Raw genomic sequence first — 22,206 nt, 5'->3', positions numbered from 1 at the left:
ATAAACCAGAAAAAAAAGATTGTAAACTACTAATATACTCAACTCCTTGAGGGCAAGGACAATGTCTTCACAGAATATGAATTTAATAAATGTTTATAATTAAGACATTATCTAGATAATTGATGGAGCTGGAATGGTGACTATCGACTAGAAGTAGTAATGTGTCAGTGTTCATTTTCTGATTTCTGATGGCTGTATTGTTATGTGGAGAATATTCTTATCTTTCAGAAATACACATTAAAGTATTCATATTTGGGGATAAGAAGGATTCTTTTCAGTAACACTACAAATGGTTTAGAGAAAAAGCTTGTATAATTTTTATATTTTCGTGTTTGAAATTATTTCTGTGTCAAAATAAACCTTCCCTGGTTAAAAAAAAACAAAATACATAAGAAACTGTAAAAAAAAAAAAAAAAAACCAAATGTGCAGAAAATATTCTTAACTATATATGGAATCTCTCTTGTTATGCTTCATCATGGAGACCATCTGTGCCTTTAGATCTACCAAAATGATTCTGAGAAAAACAGATGTTCAAAAATGCATATATTAAATGGAAAGAGATGATATAGTCACAATGAAATGTGAAAGAATAGCACAGAGCTAAAAATTAAATCAGGAAAGCAAAAACTAAAATTGGATAGATTCAGATATTTCCCCATTGTGAGAAAAAATTTTCAACGTGTTGTCATTCCATCGTGTTCGACTCTTAGGACTCCATGGACTGTAGCCCGTCAGGCTCCTGTGTCCCTGGAATTTCCCAGGCAAAAAAGTCTCATTAATTCCCACTTGTTTACTAATTTATTTTGCATTTTATTTTTTTAAGATCTCCTTCATTTTTTAAAAATAGTTATAGAATTATAATTATTTAAAAAAAAAAAACATATATTCAGGGCAGAATTGACCTACAAGAAAAGATGGCCAGAACCTGTACTATATATTTTAAAAGCATTATCTCTTATAATCCTCAACACAACTTTCTAACATTATTATTTTGTCTTATATTTACTTTATAAGCTTTATAATAGGCTAAGAGAGCTTCTGTCTCCTATCGTATTTCTAATAGGTGGTATATAAAAAGTATAACACAGATTACTTGGCTTCAAAGAGTTAATTCTCAAGCACTGTGAAATACATTGTTTCAGAAATTTCATAATTTGCTACTAAGAAACTTTTGAGAAAAAGGGGAAATGAAAGAGGAAAGGGAAAGTCAATCAGTCATGTCTGTCCCTTTGCGACCCCATGGTCTACGCAGTATTTTTCAGGCCAGAGCACTGGAGTGGGTAGCCAGTCCCTTCTCCAGGGGATCTTCTCAACCCAGGGATCCAACCCAGGTCTCTTGCATTGCAGGTGGATTCTTTACCAGCTAAGCCACAAGGGAAGCCCAAAAATACTGGGGTGGATAGCCTATCCCTTCTCCAATGGATCTTCTGGATCCAGGAATTGAACCAGGGTCTCCTGCATTGCAGGTGGATTTTTTACCAAATGAGCTATGAGGGAAGCCCAATGAAAGAGGAAGTAAAAATAATTTGGCACATAACAGAGCCAAAATATACATTAAACTGAAATGATACAATTTGGATGATTCATTCCATCAGATATAGTTTATGTTTAGCCCAAAGAAAAGATAATTTTGAGATATTTTACATAATGACAAAAAAATCAATTTAGTTCCTGCCTGCATTTTAGAAAATTTGTTCTCAGCAAGCAAGCAAATTATTCAATAAGTTCCTAAATTTCCCATTTCAGCATCCTAACATTTTCATTAGCAATCCAATGTGTATTACTCATGCATTGGAGAAGGAAATGGCACCCCACTCCAGTGTTCTTGTCTGGAGAATCTCAGGGACGGGGCAGCCTGGTGGGCTGCTGTCTATGGGGTTGCAGAGAGTTGGACACGACTGAAGCGACTTAGCAGCAGCAGCAGCAGTGGGTTCCATAATGTTTTAAAAAAGCATGTCAGTACATGCTCAAGGGGCAAAGAGAAGAAGGAAGAAAATATACCCAATCATTGAAATTTGTATTTTCATCAATTTTTTTAAACAAATCAGTGTTTTATAAATCACTAATAAAAATGCTGAGTCCAGGTTTGATAAGGAATAGGATATTCATGGGGTTGTGAAGAGTCGTACACAACTGAGCAGCTTCACTTTAACTTTTCACTTTCATGCACTAGAGAAGGAAATGACAAACCACTCCAAGGTTCTTGCCTGGAGAATCCCAGGGATGGGGGAGCCTGGTGGGCTGCCGTCTATGGGGTCTCACAGAGTCGGACACGACTAAAGTGACTTAGCAGCAGATAAAATATGGATTTGAGTTAACAGTAATGCTTCACTGTTGGCTCACAAGTTGTTAAAATATGTACCATACCAATGAAACACATTAAGGATAGAGGAAAATGGATGTGGGTTTATATGGAACTTCACTACCTCTATAAAAATGTTACTTAGGCCTTAATATTTCTTATGTTGTTTACATAAATGATAGAAAATATGAACATAAACAGACCATTTCCATAATCATTTGTATTTAACTAAGTCTAAGACTTAAACATATCATTTATTATAAAAATATTTTAAAGATAAAATTTTATATTACATTTAGTTCTTATAAATATTTAACATACATTTGAACCAACTGTTAACCAAAATATAAGATAGAAAAAGAGTAAGAAAAGAGAGAAAGAACAAAAGAGAGAGAGAGGTTCCCACTCTTTTCTATGATTTAATTTGGCTGAAGTTCAGCTTTTAGCTCCTGCTGATGGGTTTGATCACTAAAATGTTTTTAACCATACACAAAAACCTTAAGGCAAAAAATCATTTCAGAGTCTATTTTCAAAAAAGTGTTAGTGATTTCATTAACCTAATGGGTATTGTTGAAAGGCACAATAATGCTGTGTTAGAAAGAGATATAACAGCATTTAAAGTAAAATTTCTACCAGCTACCATGAAGTACTCTTCACATGATATGTCTACTAATCTACAAGTAGTTGGTATGTGCTCATCACTACATTATTTTTTATAATTCATCATGAATGTATAAGTGTTCTATAAAAGCTATATATATATTCCTCTTTTGACTGTTCAAATCTGATACCTCAACACCATCCTATAATCTGTCTTATATTCTATAGTTACTATGTCACAAATAAGATATTTTACAGTACCCATCATGGTGCATTAAAGGGGGTTTTCAAGATTATTAATCTCACAAAGTTTGGAGAAAATATAAGAGAGAATCTTTAGTGATGTGAAGCTGAAAAAATATACCTTAAGGAAAGTGCCCATCAGTGAACAGAATGAAGTTTAGAACTATATTTGTTAGTCTCAGTATTTCATGGGATTCAGTCCTATTCATAATTTTTAATTTTTCTGCTACACTATTTTTTCCTTAGTTTAAAAAATATTGAGTACTAGCAATATAGTTAGAATGAATATGAGATGTATAATTATTATCTCAAACAGATCACAAAAACAAAAATAAAATTTTACAAAATATTCCAACCAAAAAGCATTGCATAATGAAAATATTCAAGTGTACTTTCCCTTGAGAATTAAATTGTGGGAAGCATGAATGGATAAAAGCAGAGATTGCTGGATATAATTAGAAAGTTCACTGCCATTGCCATTGTCACCATTCAGTGAGTGCCTAGAACACACCTAGAACCATTGGTTTCACTCAACATCTTTGTATCCTTTCATCTTCAATAAGTGATCAATAAATGAAATTAATATTATGTTTTTCCATTGAGGAAACTAAGTGTATTAGAAATTAATCAATTTTCTGTGATTGTGCAGAGAGGAAGTGGTCACACTATATCAGAACCTAGGTTATAGTGAGTCCAAAGGCTTTGTGCCTTTCTCTTAGAACCCTACCTAGGACTTATGGTCCAGCATTTAATAATCTGTCTGACAGTGTGGGGGGCACAGGTTCAATTCTCATCTGGGAAGATTCCACATACTGCAGGTCAGCTAGCCCGTGTCACAACTATGAACCTGTGTGCCCTGGGATCCATGCTCTGAAACAAGAGAAGCAACTTCAATGAGAAGTCTAAACACCACAACTAGAGAACAGCCCTAGCTTGTGGCAACTAGACAAAGCCTGTGCACAGTGGTGAAGATCCAGGGCAGCAAAAAATAAAAATAAATAATAAATTAGTAATAATACTATTCAGTTTAATGGTTGTATTTATCCCCCATTCTTTCTTCATGTCTCTGAGCACTATCATTCTTTTGCCTGATGTATTTGTAAAATATAGTGGCCAAACACTCAGTTTTGTAATGAAGCTGCCTCTGTTTCTCACTTAGATCTGCCACTTATTAGCAGTGAAATCTTAGGTAAATTAATAAATGCTTCTCTGTCCCAGTATTTCCTCATTTTATTGTGCAAAATGAAAAAAATAAAATAATTTGAGTTTGTGTGTAGGTTTAAGTAAGTTTTAAACAAGATGTTTCATGGAAAAACTTAGCACTCATAAATGATAATTGTTAGAGTGAATCTATCATTATCATTGTAATCTGACCTAATTCCAGTCAACATCAGGATATATGAGGCCACTAAACTAGCAAGAAGGTCTATGCAGAAGCCTGTGAGCAAATTTTAGATAAGAACAAATTTTAATGTGTCAAGTTACTTACTAATGAGTAATAGCTAAAATTCAGAGAAGAAAAATAAATATTAAAATTACTCAAAACTTAAAGCTTATAGATATTTAAACTGTTAACCAGGACATAACTTTGTGATATAATTGTAATGTCAATAGTTATGAAACAACTTGATTGTTCCTGAAAAACAAGATTATTTCCACTCCTAACCTTTACTTTCCTAAATTATAAATGGCATTTTAAATTTAGATTTATGAAATATCCTTTAAAGTTTTCTGTTCTTAAGAAGTTAGAGAGCTTGACCAAACACAATTTATTAAATTGACTGGGATTCTCTTAGGACCCTTTACATTTGAACTTCATAACTCTGTGCAGAAAAACCGTATTGAGGAAAATGAAGACATTTGGTTAAAGGGGAGTCATATTAATATTATTTAATATAACAGCTTTGCTGGGACACAAAAACTAAGGTAAATGTTAAGTAGTGTAACAGTCATATACAAATTAAAACATAATTTCTCCCTAGAGTTATGAAAAAAGGGATTATAATTCACATAAATACATAACTTCCCCCTAGGGCTATGTAAAATGTACTGTAATTCACATAGCTCATATTTACCAAGGTTTTTTTTTTTTTTTTTTTTAAATCTGGGCTTCTTTTTCTGTCATCATCACTTTGTTAGCCTATATAATTAATCATAATAATCTGGAAAACTTTTACTCCTTCCTTAAAACACTTTATCATGTATAAGCTTCTTCTCAAATTTAACTCAAAACACACACTCACACACACATACACACATACACATATGAGTGTCCTTGGTGACTCAGCCAGTAAAGAATCCACCCCACAATGAAGGAGATGCAGGTTTGGTCCCTGATCAAGAAGATAACCTGGAGAAGGAAATGGCAACCCATTCTAGTATTCTTGCCTAGAAAATCCCATGGACAGAGGAGCCTGGCAGGCTAAAGTCCGTGGGGTTGCAAAGAGTCAGACACAGCTTAGAGACTAAACCACCACCACCACACATAAATATGTGCACTTTAAATCTTTGTATCACTTATTTAAGCCTGGTATTAAACATACACATAAACACATGTAAATATAATATCGGGTTTAAATAAGTGATATAGAGATAACTCATTTCAGATTGTATTTTAAAATTATTTACAAAATATGCAAGTAACAGCATGGAGAAGGAAATGGCAACCCACTTCAGTATTGGGCTATATATAGTCCACAGGGTCGCAAAGTGTCAGACATGACTTAGTGACTAAACAACAACATACAAGTAACATGTTGTACACTAAAATCTGTGGGCTTTTTATTTTTTTCTTTTCTACTTTAAGATTTATTACAATATTCATTAAACCACATGAGGTAGGTGTCCTAATATTTTCATTTCTAGTTTTCACATGAGGAAACTGAAACACAGAGAAATGTTTATTTTTTCAAGATAAATGCAATTAAAAATGGTAAGCCGGCTCTAACATAGTTGGACAGTTGAGTTGTCTCAGATTTTGACTATTATGGAAATATTGTCAGTGAGTATTCTTGTACATGTTACTTGGTGAACATACATACCACAAGAGCAGAATTGCTTAGTCATAAGATATCTTTTTGTTTATCTTTTGTAGAAACTACAAACACATCTCCAAAGTAATTGTCCAAATTTACTCCTTTACCAACAATGTATAGAAGTTGTGTTTACTCTGTATCTTTACCAAGATGTGGAATTGTACTTCTTTTCAATTAAAATTTCAATTTAATTTAGAGTAAACTGATATAATTGAAGGTGCTATGATCAGGGAATGACTTGTTACAATTTGCTTCTTGTTTGTTACAATTTGCTTCTTTGTTACAGTTTTATTAAAAAATTAATACTGACTTTGTCTTCAGATTTGCTAAGCTCATTTATTAATTATAATAATCTACATGTAAATGCTATTGGGTTTCTACATATGCAATAATACTAGTTAGGAATAATGAGAGTTTTATATGTCATTTTCAGAATAAGTGTGAAGTTTCTAATTTAATTCTGTGATTTTATTGATTATAAGCTCAACTGCATCATGATTAGAAAACATACTCTGTGTAATTTCAGTCATTGGGAGTATGTTGACACTTCCTTTATAGCTTAACATTTGGTAAATTCTTGCAAACGCTTCATGTGACTGGAAAGAATTAATTCCGCAGTTGTTAGGTATAGTGTTCCTTCCATAAGAACTTACCAGGTCAGTGGTGCTAATACCATAGCTCAAGTATATTTTCTTACTGCTATTTTTCCCTTATCTATTTCGTGAATCACTGGGAGTGGTTTTACATTAAGTATCTATTGCTACCAAAATAAATTAATGCAAATTTAGTAGCTTAAATTAGTATTCATTTGTTATTTCACAGCTAAGTTAGAAGTTGAAGGCAGGTTTCAACAAGTTAAGATCAAAGTATTGGTAGGGCTGGATTCTTTTCTGGAGACTCTGGAAATAAGTTCAGTTCTCAGCTCTTTCTTATGGAGGGCTTCATTAGTCATTAAAACCAGCAAAGGTGGCTTAATTTCTTCTTACTCTTTGATTCTCTTTGATCTCAACTCTCCTTTCTGTTTCATATTTTTCACTACATCCTCTTCCTTTGACACTCCAGTCACAGAAATTTCTCTCCTTTGAAGAGCTTGTGTGATTAGATTAGGCCCACCAGAATAATCCAGCATAATCTACTGATTAGCATCCATAACCTTAACCATATCTATAAAGTTCTTTTGCCTGAGATTAGGATAAGGACATCTTTGAGTGACTAATGTTCTACCTACCACAGGTTTTAAATGTGTTTTTAAATTATCTCTAAGATAATAGATTTTTCTTTTCTCCTTTAATTCTTTCGGTATCCACTTGGTAATTGCTGAGGCCATGTTATGAAGTGAAATTGTATTCACAATTGCTACAAGTGTCTGGTAGATTGAACCCTCATCATTGTGAAAAGTTCCTTTTATTCTCTATATATACAAATTTTTATTTTTTATCTTTCCTTGTTAGTTCTTCAATGTCTTTTTGTAGATATATTTATTTATTTAATGATTTATTTTCCTCTTATTTATTAATTTGTCTCTTTTATTGTTTATTTATATCTCCTTGCCTCTTCTAGTTATCTTCAAGAGAATAATTAGTCCCATATACCTAGTCTCCCTCAATCAGAAACAGAGGATTTATATTTTGCATGACTGGAAATAATAGAGATTATGTGAATCTAAACCTCCTCAAACAGCCATGTAGTACTGCCTCTGTATATAGAGGGACAAGAGTCCAAAAGCAATATTATAGAAACATATTGAAGAATGTTAAGTAAGAAAAGAGAAAAGATGTGCAATTTCCTTATATATTTTATGTGTTATCTTTTAATTACATATAATAATATATGTTTAAATATCTTTTTAGGAGGAAAATTTTATTTTTGCTAACTCATGGTCAATAATTCTCACAAATTAGCTATCCACATCATGTTTTTTCTTTTTCTTTTTCATCGGAGAACTGAACAGGCATGATGGTGCCTTTCAGGATCTGATCTGAAGTGTGTTTTTCAGTTTCATGTCATTCCTTAATTCTGTTCTTTCTTAATTTAAGCTTATTGTGCAGAACTCCATATAGTTAATTTAGTGGCAATCCAGAAATAAGGACTACTAATTTAAGCAAAAACTGATAGAAACAGTTTACTAAATAAATTCAAAACGCCATCAAGAGACAATAGTACTGATAACAGACATGAAGTGTGCATTTTTGACTAGTATAAGACCACAATATAAACACTGCAATAATACAGCAGCATGGATTTTTACTTAAAAGGTTTTTTTTTATAGAATATGAATTGCCATTTTTCTAGGTCAAAAATAGTTGAACACTGGCAAATTCCTTGAGTCCAACCTTTCAATTATATCTGAACTGTATTTCTCTGAGTTCCTAGACACTTAAAGAAATACAGTTCAGAAGCTTTATATATATAATTAATTCATGAACAACATGAGTTTGAATTGTATGGGTCTACTTTTATGCAGATTTTTTCAACAGTAAATACTAGAGTACTACAAAATACATGCTTCTTTTCTTCCTTTCTCCTTTCCTTTCTCTTTCTTTCTTTCTTAACTGTATACCATCTACCTCTCAAGAGAAATGCAAGAAAACATTCTTCCAGAAAGTACCAACAAATTATCTGCAATAAATCACAGCATGTCACAGATGCAAAGTACATTTAGGGTGATAGTCAAGGTGATAAAAAGAACAAATTAATATTGACTAAAAATATTGCCCTGTCTGTAAAGAGATTATTAAAGACCAGGACAAATATAACCTTTCTATTATCCTGAGATTAATTCTTCACAAGCATAAGAAAACATGTTTGCCTTGATTTGTCCTTGTTTACTTTTATTATGTCAAAAGGAATGTTTAGAAATGGGATGCATGTGTTATCAAAGACGTCACTGCCAGAAAATATTTATCTTCCAGAAATTACTTAAGAATGATCAGCAACAATTAGACTGTACAATTTGTTCTTCAAACCAGCCAGACTAATTAGTTAATGACACAATTGTCCAAAATTAATTAAGAGTCTCCAATTACCCAGAGAGAGAGAGAAAAAAAAAAAACAACAACAACTTTCAATATCTTATGTCTCACAAAAAAAGAATTTAAAACCTTTGTAGGCAATTCATGTGCTGTTCCAGGTCTCAATTTTCTCACAGTGAATAAGGAGAGTGACTAATCAGGACCTTAAGACACTTTTATAAATCTGTGATGATGACTTTATAACTGTCATTTGGACTTTAATGAAGTGTAAAATATTTTGACACCAACAGTCTCTTAAACCTCAAATGGCTTTATTTTTAGTTTTAGAAAAACATTTAGATCATTCTAATCATAATTAACTTAATTGTATGTTTTGTACTGAAAGAAGAAACAGCATGGAAAATATCTTGCAATCTTTCATAGAGTAAAATCAGTTCAGTTCAGTGGCTCAGTCGTGCCCGACTCTTTGTGACCCCATGAATCGCAGCATGCCAGGCCTCCCTGTCCATCACCATCTCCCGGAGTTCACTCAGACTCCCATCCATCGAGTCAGTGATGCCATCCAGCCATCTCATCCTCTGTCGTCCCCTTCTCCTCCTGCCCCCAATCCCTCCCAGCATCAGAGTCTTTTACAGTGAGTCAACTCTTCACATGAGGTGGCCAAAGTACTGGAGTTTCAGCTTTAACATCATTCCTTCCAAAGAAATCCCAGGGTTGATCTCCTTCAGAATGGACTGGTTGGATCTCCTTGCAGTCCAAGGGACTCTCAAGAGTCTTCCCCAGCACCACAGTTCAAAAGCATCAATTCTTCGGTGCTCAGCCTTCTTCACAGTCCAATTCTCACATCCATACATGACTACTGGAAAAAAACGTAGCCTTGACTAGACAGACCTTAGTTGGCAAAGTAATGTCTCTGCTTTTGAATATACTATCTATGTTGCTCATAACTTTTCTTCCAAGGAGTAAGCATCTTTTAATTTCATGGCTGCAGTCACCATCTGCAGTGATTTTGGAGCCCAAGAAAATAAAGTCTGACACTGTTTCCCCATCTATTTGCCATGAAGTGATGGGACAGGATTCCATGATCTTCGTTTACTGAATGTTGAGCTTTAAGCCAACTTTTTCACTCTCCACTTTCACTTTCATCAAGAGGCTTTTTAGTTCCTCTTCAATTTCTGCCATAAGGGTGGTGTCATCTGCATATCTGAGGTTATTGATATTTCTCCTGGCCATCTTGATTCCAGCTTGTGTTTCTTCCAGTCCAGTGTTTCTCATGATGTACTCTGCATAGAAGTTAAATAAGCAGGGTGACAATATACAACCTTGACGTACTCCTTTTCCTATGTCCAGTTCTAACTGTTGCTTTCTGGCCTGCATAAAGATTTCTCAAGAGGCAGGTCAGGTAGTCTGGTATTCCCATCACTTTCAGAATTTTCCACAGTTGATTGTGATCCACACAGCCAAAGGCTTTGCATAGTCAATAAGGCAGAAATAGATGTTTTTCTGGAACTCTCTTGCTTTTTCCATGATCCAGCAGATGTTGGCAATTTGATCCCTGGTTCCTCTGCCTTTTCTAAATCCAGCTTGAACATCAGGAGTTCACAGTTCACGTATTGCTGAAGCCTGGCTTGGAGAATTTTGAGCATTACTTTACTAGCACATGAGATGAGTGCAATTGTGCGGTAGTTCGAGCATTCTTTGGCATTGCTTTCTTTGGGACTGGAATGAAAACTGACCTTTTCCAGTCCTGTGGCCACTGCTAAGTTTTCCAAATTTGTTGGCATATTGAGTGCAGCACTTTCACAGCATCATCTTTCAGGATTTGAAATAGCTCAACTGGAATTCCATCACCTCCACTAGCTTTGTTTGTAGTGATTCTTTCTAAGGCCCACTTGACTTCACATTCCAGGATGGCTGGCTCTAGATGAGTGATCACACCATCGTGATTATCCGGGTCGTGAATATCTTTTTTGTACAGTTCTTCTGTGTATCCTTGCCATCATTTCTTAATATTTATCGAGCCCATCTTTGCATGAAATGTTCCCCTGGTATCTCTAATTTTCTTGAAGAGATCTCTAGTCCTTCCCATTCTGTTCTTTTCCTCTATTTCTTTGCATTGATCACTGAAGAAGGCTTTCTTATCTCTTCTTGCTATTCTTTGGAACTCTGCATTCAGATGCTTATATCTTTCCATTTCTCCTTGGCTTTTCACTTCTGTTCTTTTCACAGCTATTTGTAAGGCCTCCCCAGACAGCCATTTTGCTTTTTTGCATTTCTTTTCCATGGGGATGGTCTTGATCCCTGTCTCCTGTACAATGTCACGAACCTCTCCAAAATACATTTTATTTAATTTTATTTTACAGGTAGCACTGTAGTTGCAGTATATATATATATATATATATATATATATATATATATATATATGCACACATATACATACATACATATAAATATATATTGGTATATATAAAGTTGTAATATATTTGCCCTGATGAAGAGTAAATATATAGATAAAGATACATAGATAAACTCATTCAAGACAATTAAACTAAAAATTATTCAAAAATAAGATGAGAAAAATAGCTAAATTTCATTTTTTTAATAATTATGCTTTGGTGTTTAAATAAACTCTATATTGTTTACAAGAAAATTGATATGAGAGAGTACAAACAAAATCAGTGAAGGAAAATGTTAATTCCACGTGTTCCACAGAAACAAACCATAGAAAATCTGACCATAGTATCAGTGTGATAGGATTGTCTCAATTGGTTTTGGGAAACATATTGAGAGAAAAACATAATTAGGCTGTTTTGGATAGAAATCTTACCTCTCCAAATAATATTTAAGATAAAATGTTTAATGTTTCTACAAATTGTATAATTCTAATTGCATTTAACCAGATGACATAGGAGTTTAGAATTTGGAGAAACTGAAGATCAATGACTGTGTATAGCTCGGGATGAGTACAGAAATAGGAAATGGAAATCGGTCATGAGTTAAACTTTAAAAAATGAATAAAACTTGGAGACTTGCAATGTATGGAGGATTACGTTCTAAGTAAATTGAACAGTGTGAGTAAAGCCAAAGAAATGAGTATATTTGTAAGATATGACGAAGTTAATCTGAACAGAATGTGTATTATCAGAGAGAAACTGAACTTAAGAATACATTGACAAAAGATCACATAATAGAAGGCTTTGAAAGTCAGCTGGTGGAGACAGATGATCTTTATCTTGATAATAATGAGAAATCATGCAATTTTTGAAAAGGAGAATGACACAATTAAAATAGTATTGGAAAAGTTAGTTTTTAGCAAGGTGCCAAAAAAAAAAAAAATTTGAGTTGGGGTAGAAGTAGCCAAATTACATAGAATACTTTGAATGCAAATTGAACTTTATAAATTTTGTTTTAGAAAATAAAGACATGTATCCAAGAACAGTTAAATATGGTACAAGACTGGATTTTAAAATTAGGCCTGTTGCCTAAGATAATTTATATTTCAGTTTATATTCAAACAAAACTAGCACTCAAACAAAGTAAAAGCTCATTCAAAAAGTATAGTTTAGATGCTAAAATAAAATGCTAAATAATTATTATGCAACATGATTAGTTACATTAATTAGCATTTATCTGTTTTAGCAGAAATCTGTTAAGTAAAAGGTAGCTCAAAAAGGTTGAGCATTGACTGACAGGTAGCTTTGCCTGTTAAACTTTTAAAAGCTTATTTTTTAAGGCAATAAAATCTAGAAATTCTCAGATTATGAAAAATATCTTTTAAATTGTGGGGAACAGAAGCACCTTGAAGTCAACAAGACACATTTTAAATAATTTCAAAAATAATATAGAAGTTATGGGCACAATGCTGTTTTAATGCTCGAAGTGTACTGATTTCCTCTTATAAAGTAGACACGTATTTTTAAGATTTAAAAAAAAGACATCATGGAATATGATTTGCTAAAATAGAGGCTATTTAAAATGTAGTTCATTTTTTGTGTCTAAATTACACATAATATATATTAGAGATACTTTAGAAACATTTTATAATTTAATGGAATCCCCCCAAATTAATATAATAGTCACCATTTAAAAAAACAAGTTGGCTTATGGATTTTGGCTCAAAAGGAAAACAAAGTAAACAACAAATGACAAAAAAAAGAATGTTCTAGTGGTAAAGAACCTGCTTGTCAATGAAGGAGACATAAAGATGTGGATCTGACCCTAGAGTTGGGAAGATACCTGGAGAAGGGCACAGCAACCCATTCCAGTATTCTTGCCTGGAGAATCCCGTGGACATAGGAGGCTGGTGGGCTACAGTATATAGGGTTGCAAAAGTCAGACACGACTGAGATGACTTAGCACAGCACAATAAAATCAGTAATACTACTTTTTAAATATTTTTTAGATAATTTGATGAGCATTTTTATAATAACTTAGTTTTTAATTATATTTATTTTTATTATTTTTATTTTTTTAAAATTTTACTTTATTTTACTTTACAATACTGTATGTCTAGGTTCGATGCAGGATATATTTAATTATTTTTAATGTGCCAAAACTTGATTTTAAAATTGAGGAAATGACTTTAAATTAATAAAATCTTAAATATGTATTTTCTTCTAGTACTTTACAGCTACTGCCTCAGAGATACAACGGAAAAAAATTAGTCTGTCTCATTTTACAATAAGAATACTGCTGCTGCTGCTGCTGCCGCTAAGTTGCTTGAGTCATATGCGACTCTGTGTGACCCCATAGATGGCAGCCTACCAGGCTCCCCAGTCCCTGGGATTCTCCAGGCAAGAACACCGGAGTGGGTTGCCATTTCCTCCTCCAATGCATGAAAGCGAAAAGTGAAAGTGAAGTCACTCAGTCATGTCTGACAATAAGAATAGCTGCTGATAAACCTTAGCAACCATGTATGTATATAGATTCAGACATTAAATTGTCCAAGATGATACAAATATCAATATTTTGGTCATTATTATAAATAATTATTTTTTTCTGTATCAAAGTAAATTCCTAAAACCATATTAGAAGTCATTTAGACCTTATTCTTCTAAAGTACTATTTTTGAAATGTTTTCTTGGTATTTCAAAACAGTTTATTATTTTATTATTACAGAGGGATGATTTCAAAATATTTATAATATGCAGTCAGTTACATATATTGATAAAAAGGAAACAGAGAAAAGTGGAAAGAAACTGACCTCATTTACTGTGGCATAGTAGCTTTCATGCTTGAATGTGGGTGAGTTGTCATTTCTGTCTCTCACCACAATTCGAACTTCATGGTAGATAACAGTGCCCACTTTTTTGTTGATGCACTGAACTTGCACCACGATAGAGTGTATATTCATTGGAGGCTGCAACACAGAAATTGCATCTTTTTAAAAAACAATTGAAACTGAAGTCTCTCATTATTGTCAAAGTACTTATTTAATAAAATCTTCTATACTTATTTACTTTTAAATTATAATAATCTATAAAAATTGATCCATTTCATACTATTTTATGGATGAAAAGACAATCATGATTACTTCATTGTTCAATTAAAAAAAATAGGATCTCAGGTAGCATTCTGTTCACAATTAGAGGACTAGCAATGAACACAATCACAAACGTAATGGCTGAGATTTGCTGGGATGCCACAAATTTGGGCCTTTAAAAAGGTCAAAGAAGCAATGACATAAGCTTCTAATTTATAAAAGTAATGTGTAAATGATAATATACATAGAGTAGAGAGATTATAAAATTTGCATTTATTTATATTTTTCTAAAATATTAAATTCATATCTGATATAAGTTCATATCTGATATAAACCAAAATTAGATAACCAAAAGAAGAGAATCCATTCACAACCCAAATTTATTAAATCTATACAGTTAAAGTTTATTTTTAATCTTTTCTTCTCTCCAAAAATAATTTGTCTTATATGCACACACACATATGAGATGATCATCCCATGTTCATGCTTGCAAATATAGATTTACTATAGCAGTTGGATGTATACTACTATGAATCTATAGTATGTGTTCCATTATAAATCTATAGCTCATGGGGAGGGAGGTGGGAGGGGGGTTCATGTTTGGGAATGCATGTAAGAATTAAAGATTTTAAAATTTAAAAAATAAAAAACTAAAAATTAAATAAATAAATAAATAAATAAATAAATAAATAAATAAAAATGATATGTTTACTTTTGTTAGTTTTTGTCATTTTAAGCATTTCAATAAACATTTTAAACATAAATTTTAAACATAAAACATTTTAAACATAAACATTTTAAACATAAACACAGGCGCTAATTTGTCTAATTATCTTATGATACAATTCTACAAAGAGAGAATTTTCATCAAGGAGGCACTTATTACTCAGGTGCTGACAAAGGGCTTGTAGGAGTATGATACACACCTGCATCTCTGACTCTAGATATACAAAGTAATGACACAAAATATTTCTTTGTCATTTTTAAAATCTTTTTTGAGTTTATAAAATTATCTTTGCATGTAATTTTATTAGTGTGATCTATTCTGACCACCTTGTTTAGAATGCCATGCCTCCAATCTGCTCTTTCCTCTCAACTTCCCCTCTATTTATTTATTCTTTTTACTGCTTTCTTCATGCACCACATGGCATATTATACATTTTATATATTTGTTGTAGTTTGTCTCTCTTTACTGTATTGGAAGTTTCATAAAGCTGGGGATGCTATTTTGGTCATGACTTAATCTCTCTACACAGTAACTAGCACTGTGCCTAGAACGCATGGCTGAGTACTATCGGAGTTGTACCACTTTGCTTGTAGTCGTAGTTCCATAACCTATGAATTATATGATCTAGATGCAAAGTCTCTCTGTGCTCAGTCTGTTCATCTCTAAAAATGAAAATAACAATAAATGCTGATATGATAGAATTATCATAATAATTATCAATAAGTATTATACGAACTTATCCTGTGCTAGGAACATAGTAACACATAAAATGCAAACTAGCTTTTACTTAAACTAAATTTCCAAAAATGTAAAAATCAAAAGAATCTATAAAATACAAACAGATCATCCTGGATTATAAAACAATATACTAAATATTTGGATTAAAACCAATTTAAAGATATAGCAGGCTTCTTAGGTGGCACTGTGGTAAAGAACCATCTGCCAATGCAGGAGACTTAGAGATGTGAGTTCAATTCTGGGTCGGGAAGATCCCCTAGAAAATGGCATGGCAACCCATTCCAGTATTTTTTCCAAGAGAAAAATGGAGAGAGGAGCCTGGTGGGCTACAGCCCATAGGACTGCAAAGATCTGGACTGACTGAATCAACTTAGCATGCATTCACAGAAAGATATAGCAATAATTACCAGAAGCTAGAATTGGTTCATTAAAAATGTCACATTTATAATGAGAAGAACATTGTAGAAACTATACCAAACCTGAAAAAAACATTGTTTAATATCAAGATATTTTTATGGCCAATAAAGAGAAAGGCAGTCGAATTGTATTGTACCTCATTGAATAATTGCATCTAGAAAGAGTAACTAGAAGAATCATTATCATATGGAGGAAGGTCTCTAATGAAGTGCCACACAGCTTTGAATTCTAATCTAATGTCTTCTCTAATTCACTTTTAAAAAAAAAATTTTGGCTGTACCACACATCATATGGGATATGAATTTCCCAACCAGAGATGGAATACATCCCCCCTGCAGTGGAAGTGCAGAGCCTAACCTCTGACCACCAGGGAAGTCCCTCCAATTCACTTTAAACCACTAACATATATAAAGGTACTAAAGTCATGTGTATAAAAATCTGTGAATACCATGAATACCACAAGCCCAGAAGGATACATAACACATTTAATGATACAAAACAAAGTTCAAAATCATTTTAGTGAGTCAATAATGTTTCAAAATGCTAAATTTTTATAATAATTAATCAAAATCACCTTATTTGTATTAGAAAAAAACTTAATTGCCCAAATATAATAATAAATGGCGACAAACATTAATATGAAAATATAATTATAAAATTTGGATGAGTAAAAGAAGAGTTTACATGCCAACACTAAATAGTACAATGCTGAATAATAATACAAATTACTTCATATGCATTAATAATTGATAAAGGAATAGGTGGATTACAATAAGCACCATTTTAAGGTGCTTATATAGGTGCCTAAAATAGGATGTGAAGTCTAGTTACACTGAGAATGTGTGATAAAACTCAAAATGTCTAAACTAAAAATCACAAGATTAATCAGACATCTGAATGGTTGTTATGAAAAGATCAATTAGTTTATTCATTGTAGTCTCAGTGGGCAGAAATAAGAATAATAAGACCCAGAGAGATGTTGTGGGGAGGGAGGTGGGAGGGGGGTTCATGTTTGGGAACGCATGTAAGAATTAAAGATTTTAAAATTTTAAAAATAAAAAACTAAGTTAAAAAAATAAAGAAAAGAAAAATAATAAAGCTTTGAGCTGAGAAAAAAAAATAAAACTATTACAAAGCATATGTTTCCAGTGTAAGCAGAGATTTTCTAACAATCCAAAGTGGGACAGAAAAGAATGAACTATCCAAAATGTCAAGCCACATCACTGAAAATCAGCACACTAGAGGTTAAAACATAACTTAAAAGACTAGATCTGAGAAATTTTCTGCAAAGAATTTGAATTAGATGATCTCCATCTTTACAGGGGATTATAGTTTTACAGTATTTATCTTCATAGACTTTTTAAGAAAAATCCTGTCTAATTCAATTGTAAAATAAATAACAGAATAAATAGTTGTACTATTAGCCTCTCTGACAAACCTCTGGAAGACAATCAGGTGACATTTATGCTCTAAAGTTATTTATCTTGTAAACATTGCAAATGAGACCTATAAACCATTCCATATCAGAAAGGTCATAATCTTTGCAAGAGGAGAATCAAATGCAGTGTGCTGAGCCCCCAGTTAGTCCTGCTAAGTGCCCATAAATTAGAAATAATCAGGTCACCTGGAACTCTTGTCACTAACAACTTTAGTTCCCTATGCAACTGTTAGTAGCATAGATAGAACTTGGCTTGAAATAAATTCCAACCATAATGGATCATGATGAAGGCAAGAATTCCCTGTGGCTAATATATAACACTCATTGTGATCTCACATTGGAATAGATTCTATTCTGCTATATAAGATGGTCATAAAAATTCCAAGTACAGTTCCACCAAGCCTATTAGGAGAGTCAAGGGGCTCCAACAAACTTAGGAATGTTAGGGAAATTCTGGTTTATTTCTAATAACTGGTGGCAAAAATAAGTCATGGCAATTCTATCTTCTCTGATTCTCTTAATTTGCTTCATTCATGAAACAAATCAGAAAAAATAATGTATATAAATTGTTTGAGGGTAATTATTTAGAGTGATTACCATCATATTTCCCTAGACATGCAAACTATTTTCCGAATTTAAAAACAATTGTTTAGTATGGTGTGAAAGTGAAAGGCATTCAGTCATGTCCAACTCTTTGTGAACCGATGGATTACAAAGTTCATGGAATTCTCCAAGCAAGAATACTGGAGTGGATAGTCATTCCCTTCTCCAGGGGAACTTTCCGACCCAGGGATCGAACCCAGGTCCACTTTAAATGTATACTTGCATATCCATATTTTGGTATACATGTGTGAATATATTTTGACATACACAAAGTGCAGAAATGATATGTACAACAGTTGATGAAAATGATCTTTGCAAAGTAAGGTTGAGAGTAAAATGTAAAGGAAGAATTTTTCAAATAAATATGTAAGATTTTTTTCAATTTGAAAAAAAGTGTTATACAGACAGTTAGTTGCAAAATGCAAAGTGAAGCATTTATAAATAATGTATTGATGTGAACAGTGTTGATTATAGCATACATATTCAGTATTTTGGCCACCTCATGTGAAGAGTTGACTCACTGGAAAAGACTCTGATGCTGGGAGGGATTGGGGGCAGAAGGAGAAGGGGACGACAGAGGATGAGATGGCTGGATGGGATCACTGACTATATGGACGTGAATCTGAGTGAACTCTGGGAGTTGGTGATGGACAGGGAGGCCTGGCGTGCTGCGATTCATGGGGTCGCAAAAAGTCAGACATGACTGAGCAACTAAACTGAACTGATGCAGTCTAAGGAAAAAATGAGATTTTTATACAAACAACAATATTTGGATTATTTAATAATTTAAATGGAAAATAAGTATTTAGCCAACTTGAATAAGAATAGATTTTATTTTTCACAAAGCAAAGGCAAACATTATTCACTCCTCATCGTGATGAAAGGATTTTACCATGATTTTTCTTCCTACGTATATACTACTATTACAAAATTTAAAAAAATCATTACTTCAAAAATTAAACTGGAAGACAGTGAAAAGAAAAGAGATGTAATGTGCTGTAGAAATGTTTTTTAATATAAATGACTGGCCAGAGGTAAAAGTGTACTTTACAAATTTAACTTTCATAATTAATGGCATAATCAAAGAAGTTACCTAAACTAAAAAGTACCCATTTGAAAATGTTATTCAGTTCAGTTGAGTTACTCAGTCGTGTCCGACTCTCTGGGACCCCATGAATTGCAGCACGCCAGGGCTCCCTGTCCATCACCATCTCCCGGAGTTCACTCAGACTCCCATCCATTGAGTCAGTGATGCCATCCAGCCATCTCATCTTCTGTCGTCCCTTTCTCCTCTTGCCCTAATCCCTCCCAGCATCAGAGTCTTTTCCAGTGAGTCACTCTTCGCACGAGGTGGCCAAAGTACTGGAGTTTCAGCTTTAGCATCAGTCCTTCCAAAGATATCCCAGGGCCGATCTCCTTCAGAATGGACTGGTTGGATCTTCTTGCAGTCCAAGGGACTCTCAAGAGTCTTCTCCAACACCACAGTTCAAAAGCATCAATTCTTCCGCGCTCAGTCTTTTTCACAGTCCAACTCTCACATCCATACATGACCACTGGAAAAACCATAGCCTTGACTAGACGGACGTTAGTCGGCAAAGTAATGTCTCTGCTTTTGAATATGCTATCTAGGTTGGTCATAACTTTTTTTCCAAGGAGTAAGCGTCTTTTAATTTCATGGCTGCAATCGCCAACTGCAGTGATTTTGGAGCCCCCCAAAATAAAGTCTGACACTGTTTCCACTGTTTCCCCATCTATTTGCCATGAAGCGATGGGACTGTTTTCTGAATGTTGAGCTTTAAGCCAACTTTTTCACTCTCCACTTTCACTTTCATCAAGAGGCTTTTTAGTTCCTCTTCACATTCTACCATAAGGGTGGTGTCATCTGCATATCTGAGGTTTATTGATATTTCTGCTGCCAATCTTGATTCCAGCTTGTGTTTCTTCCAGTCCAGCGTTTCTCATGATGTAACCTGCATATAAGTTAAAAAATCAGGCTGAGAATATACAGCCTTGATGTACTCCTTTTTCTATTTGGAACCAGTCATTGTTCCATGTCCAGTTCTAACTATTGGTTCCTGATCTGCATACAGATTTCTCAAGAAGCAGGTCAGGTCGTTTGGTATTCCCATCTCTCTCAGAATTTTCCACAGTTTATTGTGATCCACACAGTCAAAGGCTTTGGCATAGTCAATAAAGCAGAAATAGATGTTTTTCTGGAACTCTCTTGCTTTTTCCATGATCCAGAGGTGTTGGCAATTTGATCTCTGTTTCCCCTGCCTTTTCTAAAACCAGCTTGAACATCAGGAAGTTCACAGTTCACAGTTCACGTATTGCTGAAGCCTGGCTTGGAGAATTTTGAGCATTACTTTACTAGTATGTGAGATGAGTGCCACTGTGCAGTAGTTGGAGCATTCCTTGGCATTGCCTTTCTTTGGGATTGGAATGAAAACTGACCTTTTCCAGTCCTGTGGCCATTGCTGCGTTTTCCAAATTTGCTGGCATATTGAGTGCAGCACTTTCACAGCATCATCTTTCAGGATTTGAAATAGTTCCACTAGAATTCCATCACCTCCACTAGCTTTGTTCATAGTGATGCTTTTGCCTGCTTGACTTCACATTCCAGGATGTCTGGCTCTAAATGAGTGATCACACCGTCATGATTATCTGGGTCGTGAAGATCTTTTTTGTACAGTTTTTCTGTGTATTCTTGCCGCCTCTTCTTAATATCTTCTGCTTCTGTTAGGTCCATGCCATTTTTGACCTTTATAGAGCCCATTTTTGCATGAAAAGTTCCCTTGGTATCTCTAATTTTCTTGAAGCGATCTCTAGTCTTTCCCATTCTGTTCTTTTCCTCTATTTCTTTGCATTGATCACTGAAGAAGCCTTTCTTATCTCTTCTGCTATTCTTTGGAACTCTGCATTCAGATGTTTATATTTTTCCTTTTCCCCTTTGTTTTTCATGTCTCTTCTTTTCACAGCTATTTGTAAGGCCTCCCCAGAGAGCCATTTTGCTTTTTTGCATTTCTTTTCCATGACATTGGTCAACAAAAACAAGACCAGGAGCTGACTGTGGCTCAGATCATGAACTCCTTATTGCCAAATTCAGACTTAAATTGAAGAAAGTAGGGAAAACTGCTAGACCATTCAGGTATGACCTAAGTCAAATCCCTTACAATTATACACTGGAAGCGAGAAATAGATTTAAGGGCCTAGATCTGATAGATAGATGGAGTGCCTGATGAACTATGGAATGAGGTTTATCACATTGTGCAGGAGACAGGGACCAAGACCATCCCCATGGAAAAGAAAATGTTATTATGCATATGTAATATATAGAAACTTGTAGGTTTTTCACAATCAACTATTAAGAATATTACATTTATTTAATTGTACTTATTTATGCAAAGTTCAACATGCATTAAGATTAATATGAGATAGTCCTTGTACTTAAGCAAATTCTATAAAACTGATATGAGATAAATATAGATAACTATAATGTGAGTTAAAAAAGAATTATGAAGGAGTTCCATGACAGTCCAGCGGTTAGGACTCAGTGCTTACTGCTGTGGTCCAAGTTCAATCCCTGGCCAGGGAACTAAAATCCTGAGAGCCTCATTGTGTGACAAAAAAAATAAAAGAAGAATAAGA

General features: G+C 33.8%; 1 protein-coding gene across 5 annotated transcripts in view; it reads right to left on the bottom strand.

The window, feature by feature from the left end:
• Positions 1-22,206, bottom strand: part of PCDH15 (protocadherin related 15) — a 1,084,160-nt gene that overhangs the window by 556,297 nt on the left and 505,657 nt on the right. For all 5 annotated transcript variants that reach the window (XM_069567843.1, XM_069567842.1, XM_069567840.1 and 2 more), the window contains exon 5: positions 14,357-14,512. In XM_069567843.1, the coding sequence (XP_069423944.1) occupies positions 14,357-14,512 (156 nt within the window). The remainder of the gene's footprint in view (positions 1-14,356; positions 14,513-22,206) is intronic.

The sequence above is a fragment of the Ovis canadensis genome, chromosome 22 (genome assembly GCF_042477335.2).
Source record: "Ovis canadensis isolate MfBH-ARS-UI-01 breed Bighorn chromosome 22, ARS-UI_OviCan_v2, whole genome shotgun sequence".
NCBI classification, from domain to species: Eukaryota; Metazoa; Chordata; class Mammalia; order Artiodactyla; family Bovidae; genus Ovis; species Ovis canadensis.
Note: the sequence above shows the minus strand (reverse complement) of the source record. Positions and strands in the feature narration are given on the sequence as shown.